Genomic DNA, 21,766 nt, shown 5'->3' on the forward strand with positions numbered 1-21,766 from the left:
ATCGGAATTTTTACCAAAAAAGTCATTATGTTCAAAACGGTTGAAAAGTTTAATAACTATGCCTCGAGGAATTCTTTGCTCCCACAGCCCCTAGGGTAAGGACTGAAAACTGCGCAGTTTGCCCATTTTTCATGCAAGATTTATCATTAGGAAAAGGGGATATGTTTGACTCTAGGTGTATCTAAAAAGGCTGATGGTTTTAAGGTGAAACTTCTGGGAATTCTGTAGAGGGTGTTAAACAAAATCTAAAAAATATCACGTGCGTCCTGTTTATAAAAAACTCATACCTGCAATATCACAAGAACAACCGTAGGTGTTAAGTTAGTTGTAATGATATTGCAGATCTGATGAGAGCCTAATCTACATAAGTCAGCCGGAACTCCAATGGATCCCAGAGAGCATCGAATTAACAATAAATCTCCCGGAATTGCACGAAAATTCTTAATTTACATAAATCATCCGGAACTCATATAGATACAAGCGGAACGAATAATTTACATACTCCTGTGACTGTGCCCTAGCAACCAAATCCAGTAGCTATCACTCTTTGTTCTGCTGGGGACTAATAGTCAATCACCTCTTAATGGGTATCTGAAGTAAATATTCCTATTCTTTTTGCTATGGTGGTTAGTTTAAACCGAGCAGTATGACGGTTAATAGCCAAAAATGAATAGACAGACAAAAAATTATAGGATGTCTCGTTACTTTGGACAAATTTTTAATTTTAAATGATGAATTTCAAAGATAGTGGGTAAAGAAGAGAATCTGTAGTCAGAGAATGATTGATGATGATACATCGAAAAAATGAGTCTCCAGCTTTGGAATATTGGATAGTTATCTATCGTGGCCCCAAAGCATTTAGTCAATTTATTAATATATTAATAGAGACAAAACAAAATGAAATTGCATTTTTTAAGTTTATCTGGAGTTTTAATTACCCCTCCCATTTATTTAGTGAGCTAATAGGTGATCAGCTCCAACAACTAGTAATAGTTAGGGACAATTATCTTGATCAGTGAAGTGAGCAGTTAAAAATTTTTCTTAGACATATCCACTTTGTTTGCATACATTGGGAAGCTGGTCATTCTGTGAGAATTGTACAATTGCTGACGAGTAATATAAAGAGTGTAGGTTATGCTATCCATTAAAAATTGCATAGAGGATATGTAGCACAATTAAAAAACCGTGATTCCTGTATGGAAGAAGTTTTTGACTCTCATAGTAGAGGATTTCTATGTTCCAATTGTCACTATTATAAAAGTGATCAGTGAGAGAATACCTATCATGTTATGATTGGTAAGAACCCTAAACGAGATTTAGTTTATTTCTAAGAAACAGGTATTGTCGTGGTTTCAAATTGTTTTTGGAGAAAAAACCAGGTCTAAGCTTCAACTACAGGAATAACAAGATAATCTGGTTTCTATATCTTCGTCATGAAGACAATGAGTCCTATGATTATAATCCAAGTAATTTTTGTTTGGCTGTTACAGGAAATGATTCTTCATTTGGGAACACTGTATGGAATATTGCCCCAAATAAACAATTTGGAACACGTAATTTTTATGGTATGAATAAAGAACTATCATTGACTTCACAAAGAGATACAATAACCGTGAAGTTACATAATACTGTTGAAAATTTGACCTTGAACTTACACATCAAGATCAATACATAGTGAATCAATATATATATATATATATATATATATATATATATATATATATATATATATATATATATATATATATATATATATATATATATATATATATATATATATATATATATACATATATATATATATATATATATATATATATATATATATATATATATATATATATATATATATATATATATATATATATATATATATATATATATATATATATATATATATATATATATATATATATATATATATATATATATATATATATATATACGCTTTTACTCATAAGAAAATTTGCAAACACTAATAGAATGCTTTTCTCAATATTATAGAACTGAAATCAATATTATACAGGTATGAAAAATGAAAGTGTATTTTCAACTAAGATGTTATTCAGGCAAGGGTTGTACAAGTAAAAGTTGAAAAATTCATCGTAAGTAAATCCACGGCCTAGTTATCCTCCAGTGTTTTGGTTAATTAAAAAGGCAACTAGAACTTAATTTTTTACGAACATTTTTATTAGTAAAAGATATACGTAACTTACTAATTAGCTTTGGTAACGAACTTCTGTATTCACATGTTTTTATAACATTTATGAGGGGGGTTCACTCCCTTGTCAGTGCCTCGCTCTTTATACTAAATTAAAATTTTGTAGCAATTCTTTAAGAATGACCCTTGAATCACAAAGGCCTTAGAATAAATAGTTGAAATTGCTAAAGGAAACAGGTATTGTCATGGCTTCAAATTGTTTTTGGAGAAAAAACCAAGTCTACGCTTCAACTACAGGAATAACAAGATAATCTGGTTTCTATATCTTCGTCATGAAGACAATGACTACTATGATTATAATCCAAGTAATTTTTGTTTGGCTGTTACAGAAAATGATTCTTCATTTGGGAACACTGTATGGAATATTGCCCCAAATAAGCAATTTGGAACACGTACTTTTTATGGTATGAATAAAAAACTATCATTGACTTCACAAAGAGATACAATAACCGTGAAGTTACATAATACTGTAGAAAATTTGACCTAGAACTTACACATCAAGATCAATACATAGTGAATCCATATATATATATGCTGTTTGACCTATGTGATTGTATGGATGAGTAGGGTTAAGGCCTCATTCAAGTGCTGGTCTATATTAATCACTAATTTAGGAAAACAGTCTTCCTTTTCTCCTTCTGTCTCTTTTTTTTTTTTTTTTTTTTTTTTTTTTTTTGTGTTTGTGCTGTTGCATTGGTGATTTCTCTTTTCATGATATATACATATATATATGTTATATATATATATATATATATATATATATATATATATATATATATATATATATATATATATATATATATACGCTTTTACTCATAAAAAAATTTGCAAACGCTAATAGAACGCTTTTGTCAATATTATAGAACTGAAATCAATGTTATACAGGTATGAAAAATGAAAGTATATTTTCAACTAAGATGTCATTTAGGCAAGGGTTGTACAAGTAAAAGTTGAAAAATTCATCGTAAGTAAATCCACGGCCTAGTTGTCCTCCAATGTTTTGGTTACTTAAAAAGGCAATTAGAACTTAATTTTTTACGAACATTTTTATTAGTAGAACATATACGTAACTTACTAATTAGCTTTGGTAACGAACTTCTGTATTCACATGTTTTTATAACATATTTGAGGGGGGTTCACTCCCTTGTCAGTGCCTCGCTCTTTATACTAAATTAAAATTTTGTAGCAATTCCTTAAGAATGACCCCTGAATCACAAAGGCCGTAGAATAAATAGTTGAAATTGCTAAAAATACTTTAGCATAAAGAGCGAGGTACTAGCAGGAGGTGAACCCCTCATATGCCTAATAATTTCAGTTTGTTTTAAGTTATAATGCTGCTCCTTACTTTAGTTGAGGAAACTTTTTCATATTTGCTTTTTCATTGTTTTTTAAATAATGCTAGAAATTCCTACGCTCCCTTCATGGAAATTTTTTTCCTCCATAGAAAGTTCCTCTAGCATATCCCCCTCTTTTAAACCCTTCCCCCCAACCAAAAAATCCCCCTGAAAATGTATTTACACTTTTCAATAACCATTACTAAATGTAAGCACTGGTCAAAATTTTTAACTTGTAGCTCCTCCAACGGGGACTGTGGGGGGAGTAAATCGTCCCCAAAGACACAGTTGTAAGGTTTTTTGACTATGTTGAATAAAATGAATATCAAAGAATTTTAATCTGGTGAATTTGAGAAAATAATTAGCGTGGGAGGGGGCTTAGGTACCCTCCAATTTTTGCTCACTTAAAAACGGCACTTTAACTTTTCATTTACGTTAGAATGAGCCCTGTCGCAACATTTTAGGACCGCTGGGTCAATAAGATGACCCCTGGGAAAAAAACAAACAAACAAATAAACACGCATCCGTGATCTGCCTTCTGGCAAAAAATACACAATTCCACAGTTTTGCAGATATGAGCTTCAACCTTTCACTGTAAGGTTCTCTTATACGCTGAATCTGAAGGTGTGATTTTTGTTTAAGATTCAATGACTTTTAAGGGGTGTTTACCTATTTTCTTAAATAAGGCAAATTTTCTCAGGATCATAACTTTTGATGGGTAAAACTAAACTTGATGAAACTTATATATTTAAAATCAGAATTAAAATGCGATTCTTTTGATGTAACTATTGGTATCAAATTTCTGGTTTTTAGAGTTTTGGTTACTAGTGAGCCGGGTCGCTCCTTACTACAGTTCGTTACAATGAACTGTTTGATATCATATGTATTTTATAGAATACAATCTACAAGAGCAATTTCATACACCAAATCAAGTTTGAAATGTTATACAGAAATCATTGGGAATTGTATGTTTTCAACTGCTATCCATGGATCAAAATCAGAGTCACAATCTAGCCACCGAGCAAGCAGTTGTCTCTTGGCCCTTTGGGCTCTACTCTTTAATATCTTTTCAATTTGATAAATTTCACTATTATTTGCAAATTATTGTCTTGCAAATTTATTGTCTAGGATCTTTGATACTTTAAAAAGTTAACTGGACCATAAGTAATTCCCTATTTCAAAAATATTAATAGTTCGATTAATTCTAACTCTAGTCACCAACTTTAAATTTCTTCTTCTTCTTTCTAACATCGGTTTCACTGGAATATTGTTCAAGATAAGTGTCAATTGTATTATGATTTCCTTTATGATTTTCATGGTAGCTAATGCTGGATATTCGTTTGGCCAGTGTAGCCTTTACAGGACTATCACTATAACAGAGCATTGTATTATATTTAAATAACACCTTTTTTACATTTGGATCAAAAAATTCACTGCCTCGATCCGTTAAAAAATTTTTATAACAATCTTGCTGAAGAACACTTTCTAGAGCTTTAGCGATTTCATCCCCTCTCTTTGTCTGCAATTGAATATCATATTTATATTTACTACAGACACTGTTTGCTAGTAGAATATATTTATAATATTAATTGTGACACTTTTAAATCTCATCTAGAGTCAAAACATATGGTTGTATTATTTGCAGAGGTAAAAGGGCTTTAGTTTTTCGATAATGATTAGCACAAATCCTATGACTTCGATTTAGAGTGTAACCCGGCTCGTTCTTGACTTGAGAAAGTGTTGTGATGGAACTTGGACTTCCCACTTCACCAATATTTCCATTAAAAATGTTTCAAAACTTCAGCCATGTTGAGCACAAACACAGAAGAAAATGTCCGCTGCCTTTTTTCATACTAGTGGATGAGATTGATGGCGGTAAGTTGATGTCAAGACGGCTTTCCTTTTGTCTCACCACCACTGGTATCATCAAATCATTGTTTCTATTGGTAGGGGTAGGTCTGCTATTATTTTCCAAGATTGATTTAAAATATTCTTCTTTTAATGTTTTACTACTTTTTCTGCTATGCTCCATTGATTGTTTTAGAATTTGCTTATTGGTAATAAGACTTTTTGGAAAGTTTTGTGTAACTAAAAAGTTGTATAGATGATTGTCAGATCTTTAAGATTTGTAACCAAATCATATATCAAATCAAGTACATTGAAACTGTTTCCCTGAATTATAATCTGATTCAATTTACTATTAATCTGAATGTGTTTAATTTTCAAGAAATATGTCAAGAGACTCTTACAGTGCTCACGATCTGATTGAGGCAACTGGTCCTAACACTTGATAAAACACAGGATAATGTTTAATCCTTCTGCTTTGTTTTTGTCGTTGTTATGGTTCCAGAATCTTGAGTTTTTTTTATCAACGACGCTGACATTGACCGGTCTCGTGTGATAGGGTTTATACCTGTCTACATCTCGAAAGGCATCTTGAAGCAAAAGTAGTTAATATCATCGGCAATATTTTCATCGTTAATAAGTTTACTGAGATGGTCCTCAAAATATTTCATTGGTGAAAGGCTGAGTTCTATGGGTGTCAGTTTGTAGGGCTTAGAAATTTTTTTTAAGTAAAACTGTTTACAAGTCCTGCAATTATTGGCAGTAAATGTGTAAAAATGCTACCACCGGCTTGGAGAAGACACTTTCTTTTAAATTTTAAATCTTTTCCTTTGATTTTGGTTCTTGCTAAGGCGCATACAATGGAATGATGTTGCTTTGTTTGCTGCTTAGCTGCTTGTGGCAATAGAAAATTGCCCTTGGTTAAATTTAAACAAAGCTCTGATACGAGATTAATGAATTCTCAGTCAATACCGTGTTTGAGTAAGGCTTTCCTAAGTGCCGGTTTTGAGTTGCTTAGGACGGTAAACTAATGTCTATTTTCATATAATGTCATCAGTGTTATGATGGCAAATAATTGCCTTTTTTTACTGTTCACTCTGAGATACACGGTAATTTCAATGCCAAAAATATCTATGTCTGTGTACAGATCTTCGGGTGTATTTTTATTGAGATCCAATAGAATGTAACCATAGGGTTTATTTGTAGCCTGATTTTATGCCGAAAGTAGGATTTCTGGAGCACCGGGGTAGATTTGTTTATTGACAGTTATGTGATAATTCCAATCACAAACAAACCTTTTGATGATATAATAGGTAGCATTCACAGCAAGGGGTCTTATACGTGTGCTCTGATGAAAGAGATTCTGAAGGACAGGTGTTACAGAAATTTCTTCATGATGAGAGTGGACAGTAAACAATTGTAGTATATCATTAGACCATTGTTCAATGGATTCAGCTTAATTAGCAATAATCAACCTAGAGTTTGGTTCAATAATGCCGAAGACGTCAAGTTCCTGCATGGATTTGTGTCTGGTGAAATAGTCTTCATTCGATCACAAGACTCTTGTCAAACACTGCTGCAATAGTAGATTTTTTTGAGATTTTCTAAAAACATCTGATTACGATTTTGAATTACTTATGTTAAAAGTGTTGTTTTGCCCGATGTTGAGGGATCAAAAAAATATCTTAATAGAGTTTTAAATTGATGCATTTTGCTTGGGCTCTTGTCGTCAACGTCTTCAATAGTTGGAATACAACTAAGTTTAAAATACAGTTGCCTAATAAATACATAGTAATAATTTTACTCTCAATCCTTCTACGGTGTTCAAAAATAAAAATTAGAATATACACGTTCTTTAGTTATAATGAATACACAGCATTCTATCAACATTTTGTTCTATAAGAAATGTCACATAAACGGTCAAAAACACATAGAAAAGGGTCTACCTTCCCCCCGGAGAGGATAGCGTTCCTTGCGGTGGCAGGAGGCTGGACCCTCACCACTCTTCCGGGCCGGCAGTGGCCATGGAGATGCAGGTAAATAATAGCACAAGATTAAACAAGTTTTATATTAAAGATATATAAAACAAAAATACATTAAAAATAAAGCAACAACTCTGCCTTTTGCACATGGAACATGCTGCTGAGATGAAAAAAGTTTCTCCACCCACATCACTTACTGTTGAATTTTGATTATTTTTTCCACACCGAGACGTTGTCTATGTTGTAAACATATGTCTTGGTCCGAAGTGAGGTAATGTCCATGGGATAGCAACTTCACACCACTCCACATTTTTCTCTACTCTAACTGTGTAGTTTTAAATGTTAAAGAACGAATTGCCTTGACTTTCACTCTTGGAACTAAACTACTTTCCACATAGTTTGTGTAGAACTATTTTTCGGGGAAATTTGAAGCACAAATATTGCCAAGTCATTTTAGTTACCAGACGGGAAAGCAGTGAGACATTGCCGACGGATGAAAGGAATTCATACCCAGAAAAAACTGCATCTGACTTTTTACGGGTGTATTGTCCAATCGGATCGGTTTCCAAGATACGGTCTCCTTGAAAAACAAATCCTCCCCTCGTCGATCTCTCTACAAATAGATGCTGATCGATGTCGGTTGTCAAGCCTATTTTTCTTTATTGATTTTTAGAATTAATATAATCACTAAATGTGGAGTTGAAAAATATTAACCAAAATCCAAGCCAAATTTCTAAAAGATTTTATCCGTGTTTCAACAAACAATATCCAGAATTGTCAGTGCGTCACTTGCCAGGTACAATTTACTATAATCCTCCCCTTTTTACACCTTCACTCTGCCAAAAATTTCATAGAAAAGTCATAATTGGCAGTGGTGCAAATTGGCAGTTGACGGTAATTTCTCCTCAGAAAGCCCCAATATGGAGCAGTATTGCTTATAAGGGTATATGCCCTTACACGTTTATAAGTAATATATTTCATAATCACGAAAGCGCTTTTTAAGGAGGGAAAACTATTAAAATTGTCGCTTTTCTGTACTTGAATCAATTGAATAAGAGATTTAGGGAAAGAACTACAGGAATGTAAAAAGCCGATTCTATTCAAGCACGTTTTATCATTATCTTTGTTTTCTAAAGGAAATCTAAGAGTAGCAGCTTCTCAGATGATTTGGGTATGAGCCATCTACACATTTGGGTACCCATGTGCCATCTACAACGTCTTCCTTCTGCCAACGTGCCAATGTTAAAAAGTTTCAATTACAGGATTCATGGGCTAGTCCGCGAGAGTTTCTACTCCTGATAAATTGTATTGCTTAAATGATCATGATCGTTAACTGACAATCCCTTCCCACTAACGTCAACAAATGTTCCCTTACGAACGCGACACATTTTCTTATTTTTAATGATGAACTGCTCCTCTGGGGATTGGGTCATTGGATAATTTAAGTTGCGCAACCGTAAAATTGACTTAATAATTGTTTTAGTAAGTGCAGTCTTAATTGCGCCCATACAATCATCCCCACCCAATGTCTCAAAACCTCTTCCAATTGAGTGGTATTATTCAAGGGTCTCTATGCATTTGTAAAAGAGACTGTAATGACTTTATATTCTTTAATAAGATTTAAATTCGATGAATCATACACATCTGTGAGTTTACCTTCTAAGTCTAATTCCACCTTGTCACTCTGTATGAGCAAATGATTAAAATTATTTAATCACAAAGTGGCTTTTTCACTGCTAACCTTTTCACTGGCTGGTACCCATGACGCTTACTTTGCCTCAAATGATTCTTTAACTTTAATTCGGTACGTACACAATAATTGGACAATATTTGACAATATTGACTCATTGGACAATAATGAAGTTTGGTGTACTTTTTACCATAACTTAAAAACCGACTCCTATCTGTAATTGGATTAAAACTACCAATTGAATTGGGCTCTGTGGTAGGCTCATAAGAAACCGATACTCAGTGATTCACAAATTCAATGTACGGATCTCTCACTGGATATATTACCCTTTTTTATATTTGCGCTCACACTCCTCAAATTGTGTATCATATTGTAAAACAGTAATACCATTTTTTAGATGTTCATGTATTAGTGGATGCTGTTCATCTAAATAACTAAAATCTACTTTAGGAAACTCTTCCCACTCCCCACTCCCATTAACTGTCAAATTGTCCAATTATTTATTACTAACACCAGTCTCTGCACGGGGCTCGTAGGCTGCCAAAAGGAATGCGTACCTAAAGCCCTGTAGCCCTGTATCGAAACAAATTTTTGTTTACCCTTACAGCCATATAAATCTGAAATATATTTTTCCCCTTTCCCTCCTGCCTCTTAATATTTTTTTTTTAATTTACCCACATTCACATCCAAACTTCTAATAAATAAAACCACTGACCCACTGCCTCTTTCATTTTACTTTTTAAATTTTTTTACACTATTCTCAATCTAATCCAAAAATACACCCTCGAAATTCTGCAAGTCTAGGTAATTTTTTTGCATTTCAGCTTGCCCTTAGTATTTATACACATCCACCGACGTGTATTTTATTTAAATAATATAATATTTTACGATAGATGTAGTACTATTCATCCCACCCCATTCCCGAATCTCTTGTTCAAGAAGGGCTCTAATATTACACACATAGTATTTCACCATGTCTATTAGATCCTTGATAATACTGTCTGCTTTATGTGCGTTAAATTGATCCCCTTACTCGGTCCTATAAACATATAAATTGCGCAAGGCAGAGTTCTAATAAAAAAAGCCTCGCTACAGGGGATATTACAGGGTTTTTCTGTACCGCACCACCACTACCAGTTTGTCCTTCATTACCATCAGTGTGTGTCAGAGGGATAGAATGTGGAGTGAAATGATCTAGCTCACTCAACATAACTTCAAGCGTATAAGAGATGAGGTAGTTAACCTAACCAAAATCATTCCCCGATACACTTGGCTGTTCAAAGACACGATACTCAGAAAAACTAACATGCAACCCCAGTCAAAATATTAGGGGAAGACACTCGCCTCTCCAAAGCAGTCTTTCAATAATTTATCAAGCTAATCTGGTTTTTGTTATATGAGGGCGAGCCGGTATGAAGAGTATCACGAAATTATGCTGTTTTCATCATCATAGATCTCTCCATACCGTCAAAGAGTTTGTACGTCCCCTGAGTTGGCAGTACTAATAAACAAATATATATATGTATTAAAAATAAAAAAATATATTATATAATAATAGATCAATAAAATAATATTTATACACATAAGACAGGGAGAGAGAAGATAGATTCAATTTTTTCTTACATTATCAACGGGAGAGCTGGCCCATTCCCGAGGGTTCTGGATTTTCTCTATCAAGTTCAAAAAATTGTCGAGTACATTACAAACAACATAACCTGGAGACTGCATTTCTTCTTCCCCAAAAAGGTATTCAAAATTGAATTAATTATCTTTCCTTTGTCTTCTTAGTGATGATGAATCTTCATTGACCTATATATAAAGTGAAATTTTTCGTAAAAAATATATTCTCCTTATATTAGAAACACGGAAAGTGATTTGCATCTCATTCTGATACCTTTTTTGGGTTATATCACTAGCGAGATAGGTAAGATTTATATATCTTTTGGAATAAAGTTTCACCTATTGCAGAGTTTTGTCTTCAGTAAATAAAAAAGCTTATAAATAAATCTATATAATGCAAAACTATATTGGAAAATGAATGGCCAATCCTCCCAGTAGAAACGATAAAAATGTCGGAAGTGCTCATATTATTCCTGCTTTGAATTAGAAGCCATATCTGAGTTTTTTCAATCGCCATTATAATTCAATATCTGTTTGAATACTGTTAATCATGTTCCATTTCAATCTCTTTTTATAAAAAATCGAGACATTGGATCTGGTTGCTACAGCGTAGCGACTGAATTTGGTTGCTAGGGCGCAGTCACATGAATATTTAAATGAGGTGCTCCACTTGTATCCATAGGAGTTCTGACTTACTTTTTTAAATTAGGTGCAGTCTATGGATTCATAAGAGTTCATGCTGATTTATGTAACTTAGGCGTCCTCGTGGGATCCAAAGGAGCTCCAAGCGACCTACGTAAATTAGGCACTCTCTTGGGATCAAAAGGAGTTCTGGCTGACTTATTTAAATCACTCGTTCTCATGACATCCACACTATTATTACTCCTTAAGCTTCAACTTCCAGGGTATGCTGAAAAGGATGTTAAAAAGTTGTCGGAGGGCAACTAGTTCCTCTTTAGTTTTCTTTTAAGCGGCCCAACCTCTAAAGATATATGATCAAAATTTTTGAATAGTCACCTTGTTCAAAATAGTTGAAAAGTCAAATAACTATACCTCCTGGAATTAATTAACCCCTTGAGCCACTTGGGCAGGCGTTGTAATCTATATAATTTACCCAGTGTTTATTTTTAATAATGGTTATTAGTAATCGAAATGGAGTTATAAATAAAAAATAAACTATATGTCTCTAAGCTATTGAAAAGGTATATCAGTGTTCAATATTAGGGAACGGAAAAAAAGGTAAGTAAAAGAAACCAATTATCCATTTTATGAAAATAACAGAACTGCGATATCGTAGGAACAAGGGGTAGTGATTGAGCTGAAACTTGTAAATTATTTTAGCAGCTTATGCAGTAGTCTTTTTTTTCTTTATTTAGGTACAAAATCTACAAATTTTGACCAGTATATGAATGATATTCTATTTTTACTTTCAGATACTCCAACGCTTCGCAAAAGGAAGCCACGGTCATATTACAACATATCAAAATAATAAACATTGAGGGTTCATTTTTACCTTTCGAAGAATCGGGGTTAGGTATCCGATCCAAAATATAGAGGGTAGAATACGCTGTGTTGAATAATCCAGGTTTAAACACACCAAATTTCAAATATAAAGCACTTATTTGGTCAAAACTATAAGTGATTTAGGCTTTAAATGTCTGATAATATTTTTGACCAATTACGTACCTAAAATCGGGGAGTGGTAGCAAGAAATTTGTCTAACTAAATTTCACGAAAGGGTTGAATATACTAATCAGAAGCAGCAAATATATATATATGTGTATATATATATATATATATATATATATATATATATATATATATATATATATATATATATATATATATATATATATATATATATATATATATATATATATATATATATATATATGTATATATATATATATATATATATATATATATATATATATATATATATATATATATATATATATATATATATATATAGTAGGTATATAGACTTTATATATATAGTAGGCATACTATTCTTCATCAGGAATGTCAGTCGGAGAGAATGACGAGGAAGAAGTATCTTTGTGAAAGATAATTATAAACAGAAGATGTTTGTCATTTTAGCGGTTGTCAAATTGGCGATTAATAGGTCGCTGATTCGAAAAGTGAGAGCATTAGACCAATGGACACAGGAATATAACTTAAAATAAAAGTACCACTAGAATTATACACGCATGTCAAATCAGAATGTTTCACTATAAAAAAAAAAACAATGACCAAACATATTCTATTATTGATTCACAAGCTGATAATGTTTCCAAAAGGTCACCTTAAGTTAATATCACCGGGAAATAAAAAAGACTGAAAAAAGAAAGGAAAATAAGGGGCCAAAAGAAATCTTGGGGGAGGGGTAAGGCCCTTCCTGGATCCAAGAGTGGACACAGCGACGTAACTTAATTTAAGTTCCACTAGAATTGGATGTGTATGTCAAATCAGATTGTTTTGCCAAAAAAAAAAAAAAAAAAAAAAAAATAGCCCAATGACCAAACAAATTCTATCTTTGATTCATAAACGATTCATGATTCAGAGGTCGCAGTTACTATCACCAGCAATTATGTAAGGCAAGCCTAATCGAGGAACTTATTCAACAGGATCCAAGCTTTTGACAAGAAAATATAAATAATTTATAGGATTGGTCATTACCTCAATTTGTTGGCATAAACATTTATGAAGATACAAACTTTAATTCTAATTGTAAGAAAAGATTACAAATTTGCATGATTATAATTTCGTATTTTTGCTTGTACAAAAGAAATAATAAACAATAACACACTTACAATAAAAGTTCTCCGTTAAAAATCCATCTTTTTAAGATAGCCTATTAAAATAAAAAGTTACTCATCTGTATTTGTATTATGGTAAGGCGGTGTGGTCTTCATCATTATCTTATCTTATTAAAAGAATTGGCTTGTTATGCTGATTCCAAATATATAAATTCATAAAGTTTAACGATACCCATCTAAAGCTACGCGCCTGAGAAAATTTTTCTGACTCTGAAAACAGGACTACCCTTAGAGTTAAAGAATCTTAATGAAAATCAAATCATCAGATTCAGTGTATACGAGAGCCGTATTGTAGAAGCATCTAGCTCTCATCTACAAAAATATGGAATATTGAATTCTTTATCAGAATAAAGATCACTGATTCGTGTTTATTAGTTTCTTTTTTTTCCTGGGGTGATCGCATCGAAGCAATAGTCCTAGAATATATCAGTTTTCATTCAGAGTTCAAGGAGTTAACAACAAAACCAGATTTCATTTCTTTCGGATAACATCCATGCTTACATTTAGACAAATTGTGTAACTAGCTAGTTTAAACTAAGATTGAAATAACGTTTCTCTCCTGTGTGGCTATTGGTAAATTAATTCAGTTACAGGTCATTGAATCCAATATCTAAAGTTGTTGCTTCCATACCCCTGAATCTAGTTTTCAGACTCTCGAAATCCATGAATACCTCTTAGTTAAATTGCCCTAATTTTATGTACGAAAGAAACAACTGTAAAAAAAAAATTGAGACGTGATACCTCTCTCTTAGGTTTTAGGTAAAATCAAAGAAATATTAAGATGGCCAGGCCAGCTTTTAGATAGGGTGTGTAAAGGTCATAAGAAATGTTTTTATACAACATGGCACAAGAAAGAGTCAAGCTATCAACAAATTGAACTTGAGGAAGAAGGGATACTGGTGTGTTGTCTTCAGATGGCTGGGGCATGTAATAAGTTTTTATTAGTAGTGGTAGTAGTACTAGTTAGGTTAATATTTAACTTTTATTTGTTTCTTTTTAAATATTTTACTTTTATCTGTTTCCAAGGCTTGCTGCACACCATTGACAGCGCTGAGTAAAGGGGCTCAGCTTCGAGCGATGTGGTCTACTCGTCAAGCACAGTCAATTAGTGTTCTCACCTGGGGGATCGCAACCTACTCCTGTGTTTGTATGTATAAATAATTTTTCTAAGAATTAATAGTTTAAATAGTTTATAGTTATTGTAAGCATAAAATGTTAGTGTAAATAATTTGGTATTTTGTAAAACTACATACGTTGATTAATTGTTTAAGAAATCCCTAAGATATCCGATTATATATTTTTTTTTTTACTCTTCCAATTCATTGGCTAATACTTTTCTTTCTATGATTTACATTTGTCACTCAGTCCGTTTTTGCAGTAAGTTTCTAAGATGAAGCCACCATTAGCTCTAAAATTTAATATGCTTCCCACTCTCTTGTCTCCTAAAATTACTACTTGAATTAGTAGCAACGGAGAAATTTTTGTAGTTGGGAAATAATTATGTGGAAATGTTTTCAGTTCATATCCAAATTTATCTTGGGCTACATATTGAATTTCTTTCCATTGAATACATTTGTTTCACCAGTATTCCTATCAAAATTTTCTGCAAGTTTTGTTCTGCTTAATGTTTTCTGGGGTCCGAATAGGGATGAAAAAACTACAGAACAAAGATTATAGGTATCGCATTACTCTAGGACTACTTAAAAGATGTATATGCCATATTCTAATTTTTGGTTGGAGTATGTGTTCTTACAAAATCAAGGGTTAACATAGTCGGTATAATTTATACAACATTGATAATTACCCAGTATTCCAAATTTGAGCCCCAACTAGCAGGAAGAGCAGAACAGATTTTTTTGGTCGAGTGGCGAAGTTCTTGAGGCATTAAAGCGTGCATTATTCAACGCAGTCGTTTTCTACAATTAGAAGTAGTGGCTGATCTAGATTCTGGATTTTTTCTGGTAACCTCGTTCCTTGTTTTTTTTTTACTCATTTTTTAGAAGAAATTTGTCAATTTGGTCAATTATTGGCACCTTTGTCACATTGGACCCCAAGATTCTGCTCATTACCGCCATTTTCACATTTGGCCTCCACCAAGATTTTGCTCTAGATCTGCCCCTCATTAGAGGTTGTGACGAAAGTTGTATTTTTGCTAATTTACACTTTAATACACTAAATATTATTTGAACCACTTTCTTAGCTTACAATTATCAAACGGAATTCCGTTTTAAGTTTATCGTTAATATTATTTGTATTATTCTATTTCAAATAATACTTTCAATTAAGATTGTAAAACAGAAGCAACTATTAGAACTTTGTAAGCCTTGAAATAGTTTTTAAACTACTTTGATGCATTTTTCAACAAAACCAATCAATTAACGTAATAATGGGGTAAGATTATTTTTTACGTCAAACAGGGTTTTGTTCTAATTTTAGTAATAATTTTTTTTAATGATGTTTTAAACGCTTAAATGGCTATTCTACTTGATTATATTGCAGCTGAAATAACATATTATCAAACAGTTCGTGGTGACGAACTGTAGAAAGGAGCGACCCAGCTCAATTGTAACCGGAAGTCTAAAAAACGGAATTTTAATACCATTAGTTATATCAAAAGAATTGCATTTTTATGCTGATTTTAAATATATAAGTTTCATTAAGTTTAGTCTTACCCATCGAAAGATACAAGCCTGAGAAGATTTGTCTTATTTTAGAAAATAGGGGGAAACGCCCCCTAAAAGTCATTGGATCCGAAAATCACACCATCAAATTCAGCGTATTAGAGTACCCTACTGTAGAAGTTTCTAGCTCCTATTTACAAAAATGTGGAATTTTGTAATTTTTGCAAGAAGACAGATCACGGATGCGTCTTTATTTTTTTTTTTTTTTTTTTTTTTTTTTTTTTTCAGGGGTGATCGTATCGACCCAGTTGTCCTACAATGTCGCAAGAGGGCTCATTCTAACGGAAATTAAAAGTTCTAGTGTCCTTTTTAAGTGACCGAAAAATCAGAGGGTACCTAGGCCCCCTCCCATGCTCTTTTTTCTTAAAGTCACTAGATCAAAATTCTGAGATTGCCATTTTATTCAACATAGTCAAAAACCTAATAATTATGTCTTTTGGGACGACTTAATCCCCCACCGACCCTGGGGGAGGGGCTGCAAGTTACAAACTTTGACCATTGTTTACATATAGTAATGGTTATTGGGAAGTGTATAGACGTTTTCAGGGGGACTTTTTCGTGTTGAAGAGGGGGGAGGGGGTTACGTGGGAGGATCTTTACATGGAAGAATTTATCATAGGGGAAGAGAACTTCCATGAAGGGGCTGCAGGATATTTTAGCATTATTTAAGAAAAACAATGAGAATATAAAAATAAAAAAAATTTCCCCTGGAAGTAAGGAGCAGCATTAAAACCTAAAAAGAACAGAAATTACTACGTAAATAAGGGGGTTCATCTCCCCCACAATACTTCACTCTTCACGTTAAAGTATTTTTATTAATTTCAACTATTTATTCTACGGCCTTTGGAATTCAGGGGTCATTCTTAAAGAATTGGGACAAAATTCAAGCTTTAATGTAAAGAGCGAGGTATAGACTAGGGCGTAAACCCCCTTATACACGTAATAAAAATATGCAAATATAGAATTTCGTTACGTAAGTTAATTCTTAAGTTAAGTATATTTATTACTAATCAAAACGTTCGTAAAAAAAGTTCTAGTTTCCTATTTAAGTAACCAAAAACTGGAGGGCACAACTAAGCCTCCTCCCGCATCCCCTTATTTGTACCAAAATCTTCTGATCAAAACTATGAGAAAGCCATTTAGCCGGAAAAATATTAATATGCAAATTCCGTTTTAATTATTTATGTGCGGTGAGCCAAAATCAAAACATGCATTAATTCAAAAACTTTCAGAAAAAAACAAGTATTTTTAACTGCAAATAAGGAGCGACACTAAAACTTAAAACGAACAGAAATTATTCCGTATATGAAGGGGTTGTCCCCTCCGCAATGCCTCGCTCTTTACCCTAACGTTTTTAATTGTTTTAAAAAGTAGAGTTGTGAGAAAGAGTCAAACTTTAGCGTAAAGAGTGACACGTTGCAGAGAAGACAACCCCTTCATATACGGAATAATTTCTGTTCGTTTTAAGCTTTAGTGTCGCTCCTTACTTGCAGTTTAAAAAAACTTTTTTTTTATTATTTAATTCAACATATGACTATAGTAAGTTTTACTGTTCAAAAGGCTGTATAAATGAGTTCCGTTTTCTAATAATAATATATTCAGTTGTATGATCAATTTGTGTATTTATTTGAAAGATGGTAGAAAAATATAATTTTTGAAAGCAAATTAATTTTAAAATTTAATTAGAAAATTAAATTGGTAGTCTATTTCAAAATATTTTGTCTCGATAAAAATATAAATAAAAATTTTCTTTTAGTAGGAGTTATACCCCCCAGTTTCAAGCATAAGGAGCAGGTGTTGTCTCCAGATAATGATGACCTTTCTAGAGAATTAAAAACATTTAAAATTTAGGCACTAATCATGCCTAAATACCTATTTACCTACCATTACATAAATCATTGTATAAATGCCTTGGGATTTATAATAGCCTATTAGCACGAAAACAAGCAATTGAAATTGTGTAATAGAAATGTAAATTGTTATATTTTTTTGTTATAAATAATTTATACAATTTAGTATTTCGAATTTTATGAGAAATACATTAATTGGATTTACAATGTTCATAAAATAAAATATAACCGATTTTTTTTATTTTTAGACGCTAATATCTATTTTAATCTCTTGTAAGAATAAAGCACTGTATTTATACCCGATCTTACCTTAAACAGTGCTCTTGTTTTGGACATTTAATTACCAAGGTGTTTTGGTTAATTATTTGCAGCGCTCCATTCAAAAAACTTTTTCCATAAAATAATTTTTAAAAGAAAAAGCGAGCAGACTCTATTCAACCAAAAATGAGCAGAAATGAAATCGAACTATCTACCAGGCATAAAACTACCACAAATCACCGTCAATAAATGAAAGAAACCCAAAACGAAAAGAAAACACAAGAAGCGCATTAACGCTGCCAAAGTAAAGAGCGGTGTGGGAACAATGGTCTTTTTTCTTTTTTTTCTTTTTTTTTTAGACCAGAGCACTTTGTACAGAATGAGTTGTCATACATACTTCGAAAAGGGTTCATTCGATTGGAAAATGACAGGATTAGTGAACTTTTTAACAGTCGAAAGTGATTGGAGGGCATCCGACCCAGTCACTACGCCCATCAAATCTCCAAATACATCCAATCAAAATATTCAGATAATCATTTTCTTCAGCGTAAATGAAAGGTCCTGAAATTACGTCTTTGAGAATGATAAACCACCCATAGCCCTCAGGGCAAGTGTTTTAAGTGATTCCATGGGGGAATATAAGGCCCTTGTTGAAAGGTGGCCGTACTAACTTTCGAAGGGGCTCAATGGACTGGTAATCAGAAGTTCTAGTGCTCTTTTTAAAATTCAAATCGCTTGGATGGCAGCTACTCCCTTCCCCTGTTTTGGAGCTTCAAGGCACTTCATATAGAAGGAGTTTTCATAGAAATTTCAGAAGGAGCTCATTTGATCGGGAATTGCAACGTCTAGTGCCTTTTTAACAGTTGAAAGTGATTGGATAGTTAACCAGTCCCCCTTCAACGTCTCTTATTTCCCAAAATTCATCCAACCAAAATTTTGAGATAGCCATTTTATTCATTGTAGTTGAAAGGTCCAGTAATTATATCTTTTAATATGACAACCCCCTCTCCCCACAGCCCTCAGGTCAAGGGTTGTAACGTATGAAAACAAAGAAAGGGAATAAAAATGAAAAGAGAAAAAACAAATAGGTGAAAAAACGAGGATTTTATCAGCCAGTAGCTAAATATGAAAAACAAGCAAATATTTCGACAAGGACCTCCGCCAAGTCGTCCTTGTAAGTTATGTCCTCGGGTCATATAATATTTTTATGGAAAGGGCGGTCTTATAAACTTCTGAGGAGGCTCATTAGGTTGGAAATCAGAAGTTTTCACTGTCTTTTTAAAGTGTCAAAGTGATCCGACGGTAACTCCTTACGGTCTATTTCCCCCAAATGTATCTGACAGAAATTTAGAGATAGCTATTTATTTAAAAACAGTCCAAAGATCACATAATAAGACCATTGGGGTTGGCACAACCCCTATAGTCTGGGGGAAAGGGTTGTAATTTAAGCTACAGGGGCATATAAGCTTTATATTGAAGGGATAAATTTGTGATATTTAGAGGAAGCGTTTTTGATTCAAAATTTGAAGTTCTAGTTCATTTTTAAGAGTGAAAGTGGTGGATTACAACTAGCCCCCACCTCCTTTCTGACACCATCTTTTCCTCAAACGCAACCGATCAAAATTATGAGATAGCCATTTTGTTCAAAATAGTTTAAAAATGATATAACAATTTCTAGAGGGAGGACATAACCATCCAGAGCCCAGGGCACGTGTAGTGATTTATACTCGGTCATATCACGTTTTGTGGAAAGGATGGTTGCAGTAACTTTGGATTGGATGGGGCTCATTTGATTGGAAGTCAGAGGATCTAGTGCCCTTTGTAAGAGTCAAAAGAGAATGGTACTCAACCAGTCTCTCTCCCACAAGCCTATCTTTCCCAAAAATAAATCCTATAAAAATTATATGAGAACTATTTTACTCAGTATTGTTGAAAGGTCGAGTAATTATGTCTTTAGGGAGGTCAACCTCCCCACAGTCCTCAGATTGAGGGCTATAAATTTAGGCTATTCGTTCATTGTTTATATATAGTACATGTGATTGAAAAAACTATGCATATCTGAACTTTATTTTCCAAAAAGACGAAGGGAATTCAGGTGAGCCTTTGACGAATGACTGGGTACATTAATTTGGAACTTTCAGGACATAATATGGAAGATGATCAAAAAAGGGATTATTTACATGCCACCACTACTACTGTAACTATCACTACTACTACTACTACTACTACTACCACAAAACTTCTCAATTTACAATATTGAAGGAAAAATTGAATTAAAGACGCTATAATAGATAAGACAAGATTTATTGCAAAAAGCCTACGGGCCATAGCAACACAGAATACAGCCTACAACTAAAGGTCAGGAACAAAATACAACTTTAGATAGTATACATAAAAAAAACAATAACAACAAAAAAAGAAACACACTAAGGTTCAACATTTTAATCAGCAAACAGGAATCAATATAAAATTCAATTCCTAAAAACCATAACAAGCTATCCCCCTAAGGACGATTCTCCATGTTTAATTCATAAACGAAGAAACTTCTATAACTGTTTAACAATACATGCGCTCCTCTTAGCAATCCGCTCAATTAAGCAATATTCACTCCCAAAACCTCGTCCAAAATATTCATTCCGCAACTCAGGCAGCGCTTCACTCTCGGATACAAAATAAAATAAACTGTCATTCACACATCTACTCATAGGGTGAAAATAGGAGCCAGCCATTAGCCTAAACTTCCCTAAAAATTTTCTTCTTCTCACCTAAATCAAAACTATTCCTCTTACCAACAACAAATTCTTCAAATCTTCTTTATTCAGCCCGAATTTGAAATAAACCTCCTGCCTCAGACACTCTTTAGCTTGGGAGTAAAACCTCAAAGACATAGATTGGTCCGTAAAAGCTTGCCACTCTTGGATTTCTTGGTCATTTAGGGTTCTTTGGACTTCCTTCCATACTGACAAACTTTCATCCACTGTGCCATTTTTTCACTCCATGTATAGAGACCATAAAAGTCCAGTATTTTCTTGACCTGGTTTGACCACAAATCACGTGTACTTCTTTCAAGCTCTCCAAATAAGCTGACTTAAGAAGCCGAACTCTAAGAAGTCTAGTTATCTTCTCCCAAAATTCACCATTCTAACACTCCTTAAAGTGAAAAGCCCCAAATCTTTTTTCGGAACCACTGAACTAAATCAATTCTTCCAGCCTAAAATCTATTAAAATATCTTAGCTGAACTACTTCTAACTTAGCTGCCTTAATAAAACTCCAAACCTTAGAAACCCAGTGTAGACTAGAAGCTACTTGTGTCTGGGATACTTTTCTAGATCCTTAGTAAGCTAGTTAACCTGTATTACTTCTCAAGATCACATTTATTAACCTATTACCCCTTAAATTACAATATTATACATGCCTAGACATCTCCCTTAACGCACTAAGCTTAACGTCTAAATAAAAAAAAAT

General features: G+C 33.2%; 1 protein-coding gene across 1 annotated transcript in view; it reads left to right on the forward strand.

The window, feature by feature from the left end:
- The window catches only part of LOC136041413 (solute carrier family 66 member 3-like), a 37,986-nt gene that overhangs the window by 9,101 nt on the left and 7,119 nt on the right, over positions 1–21,766 (forward strand). Inside the window, exon 3 of the mRNA XM_065726069.1 lies at positions 14,538–14,658. Coding sequence (XP_065582141.1) covers positions 14,538–14,658 — 121 coding nt within the window. The remainder of the gene's footprint in view (positions 1–14,537; positions 14,659–21,766) is intronic.

The sequence above is a fragment of the Artemia franciscana genome, unplaced genomic scaffold, assembly GCF_032884065.1.
Source record: "Artemia franciscana unplaced genomic scaffold, ASM3288406v1 PGA_scaffold_218, whole genome shotgun sequence".
In the NCBI taxonomy this organism is placed as follows: domain Eukaryota; kingdom Metazoa; phylum Arthropoda; class Branchiopoda; order Anostraca; family Artemiidae; genus Artemia; species Artemia franciscana.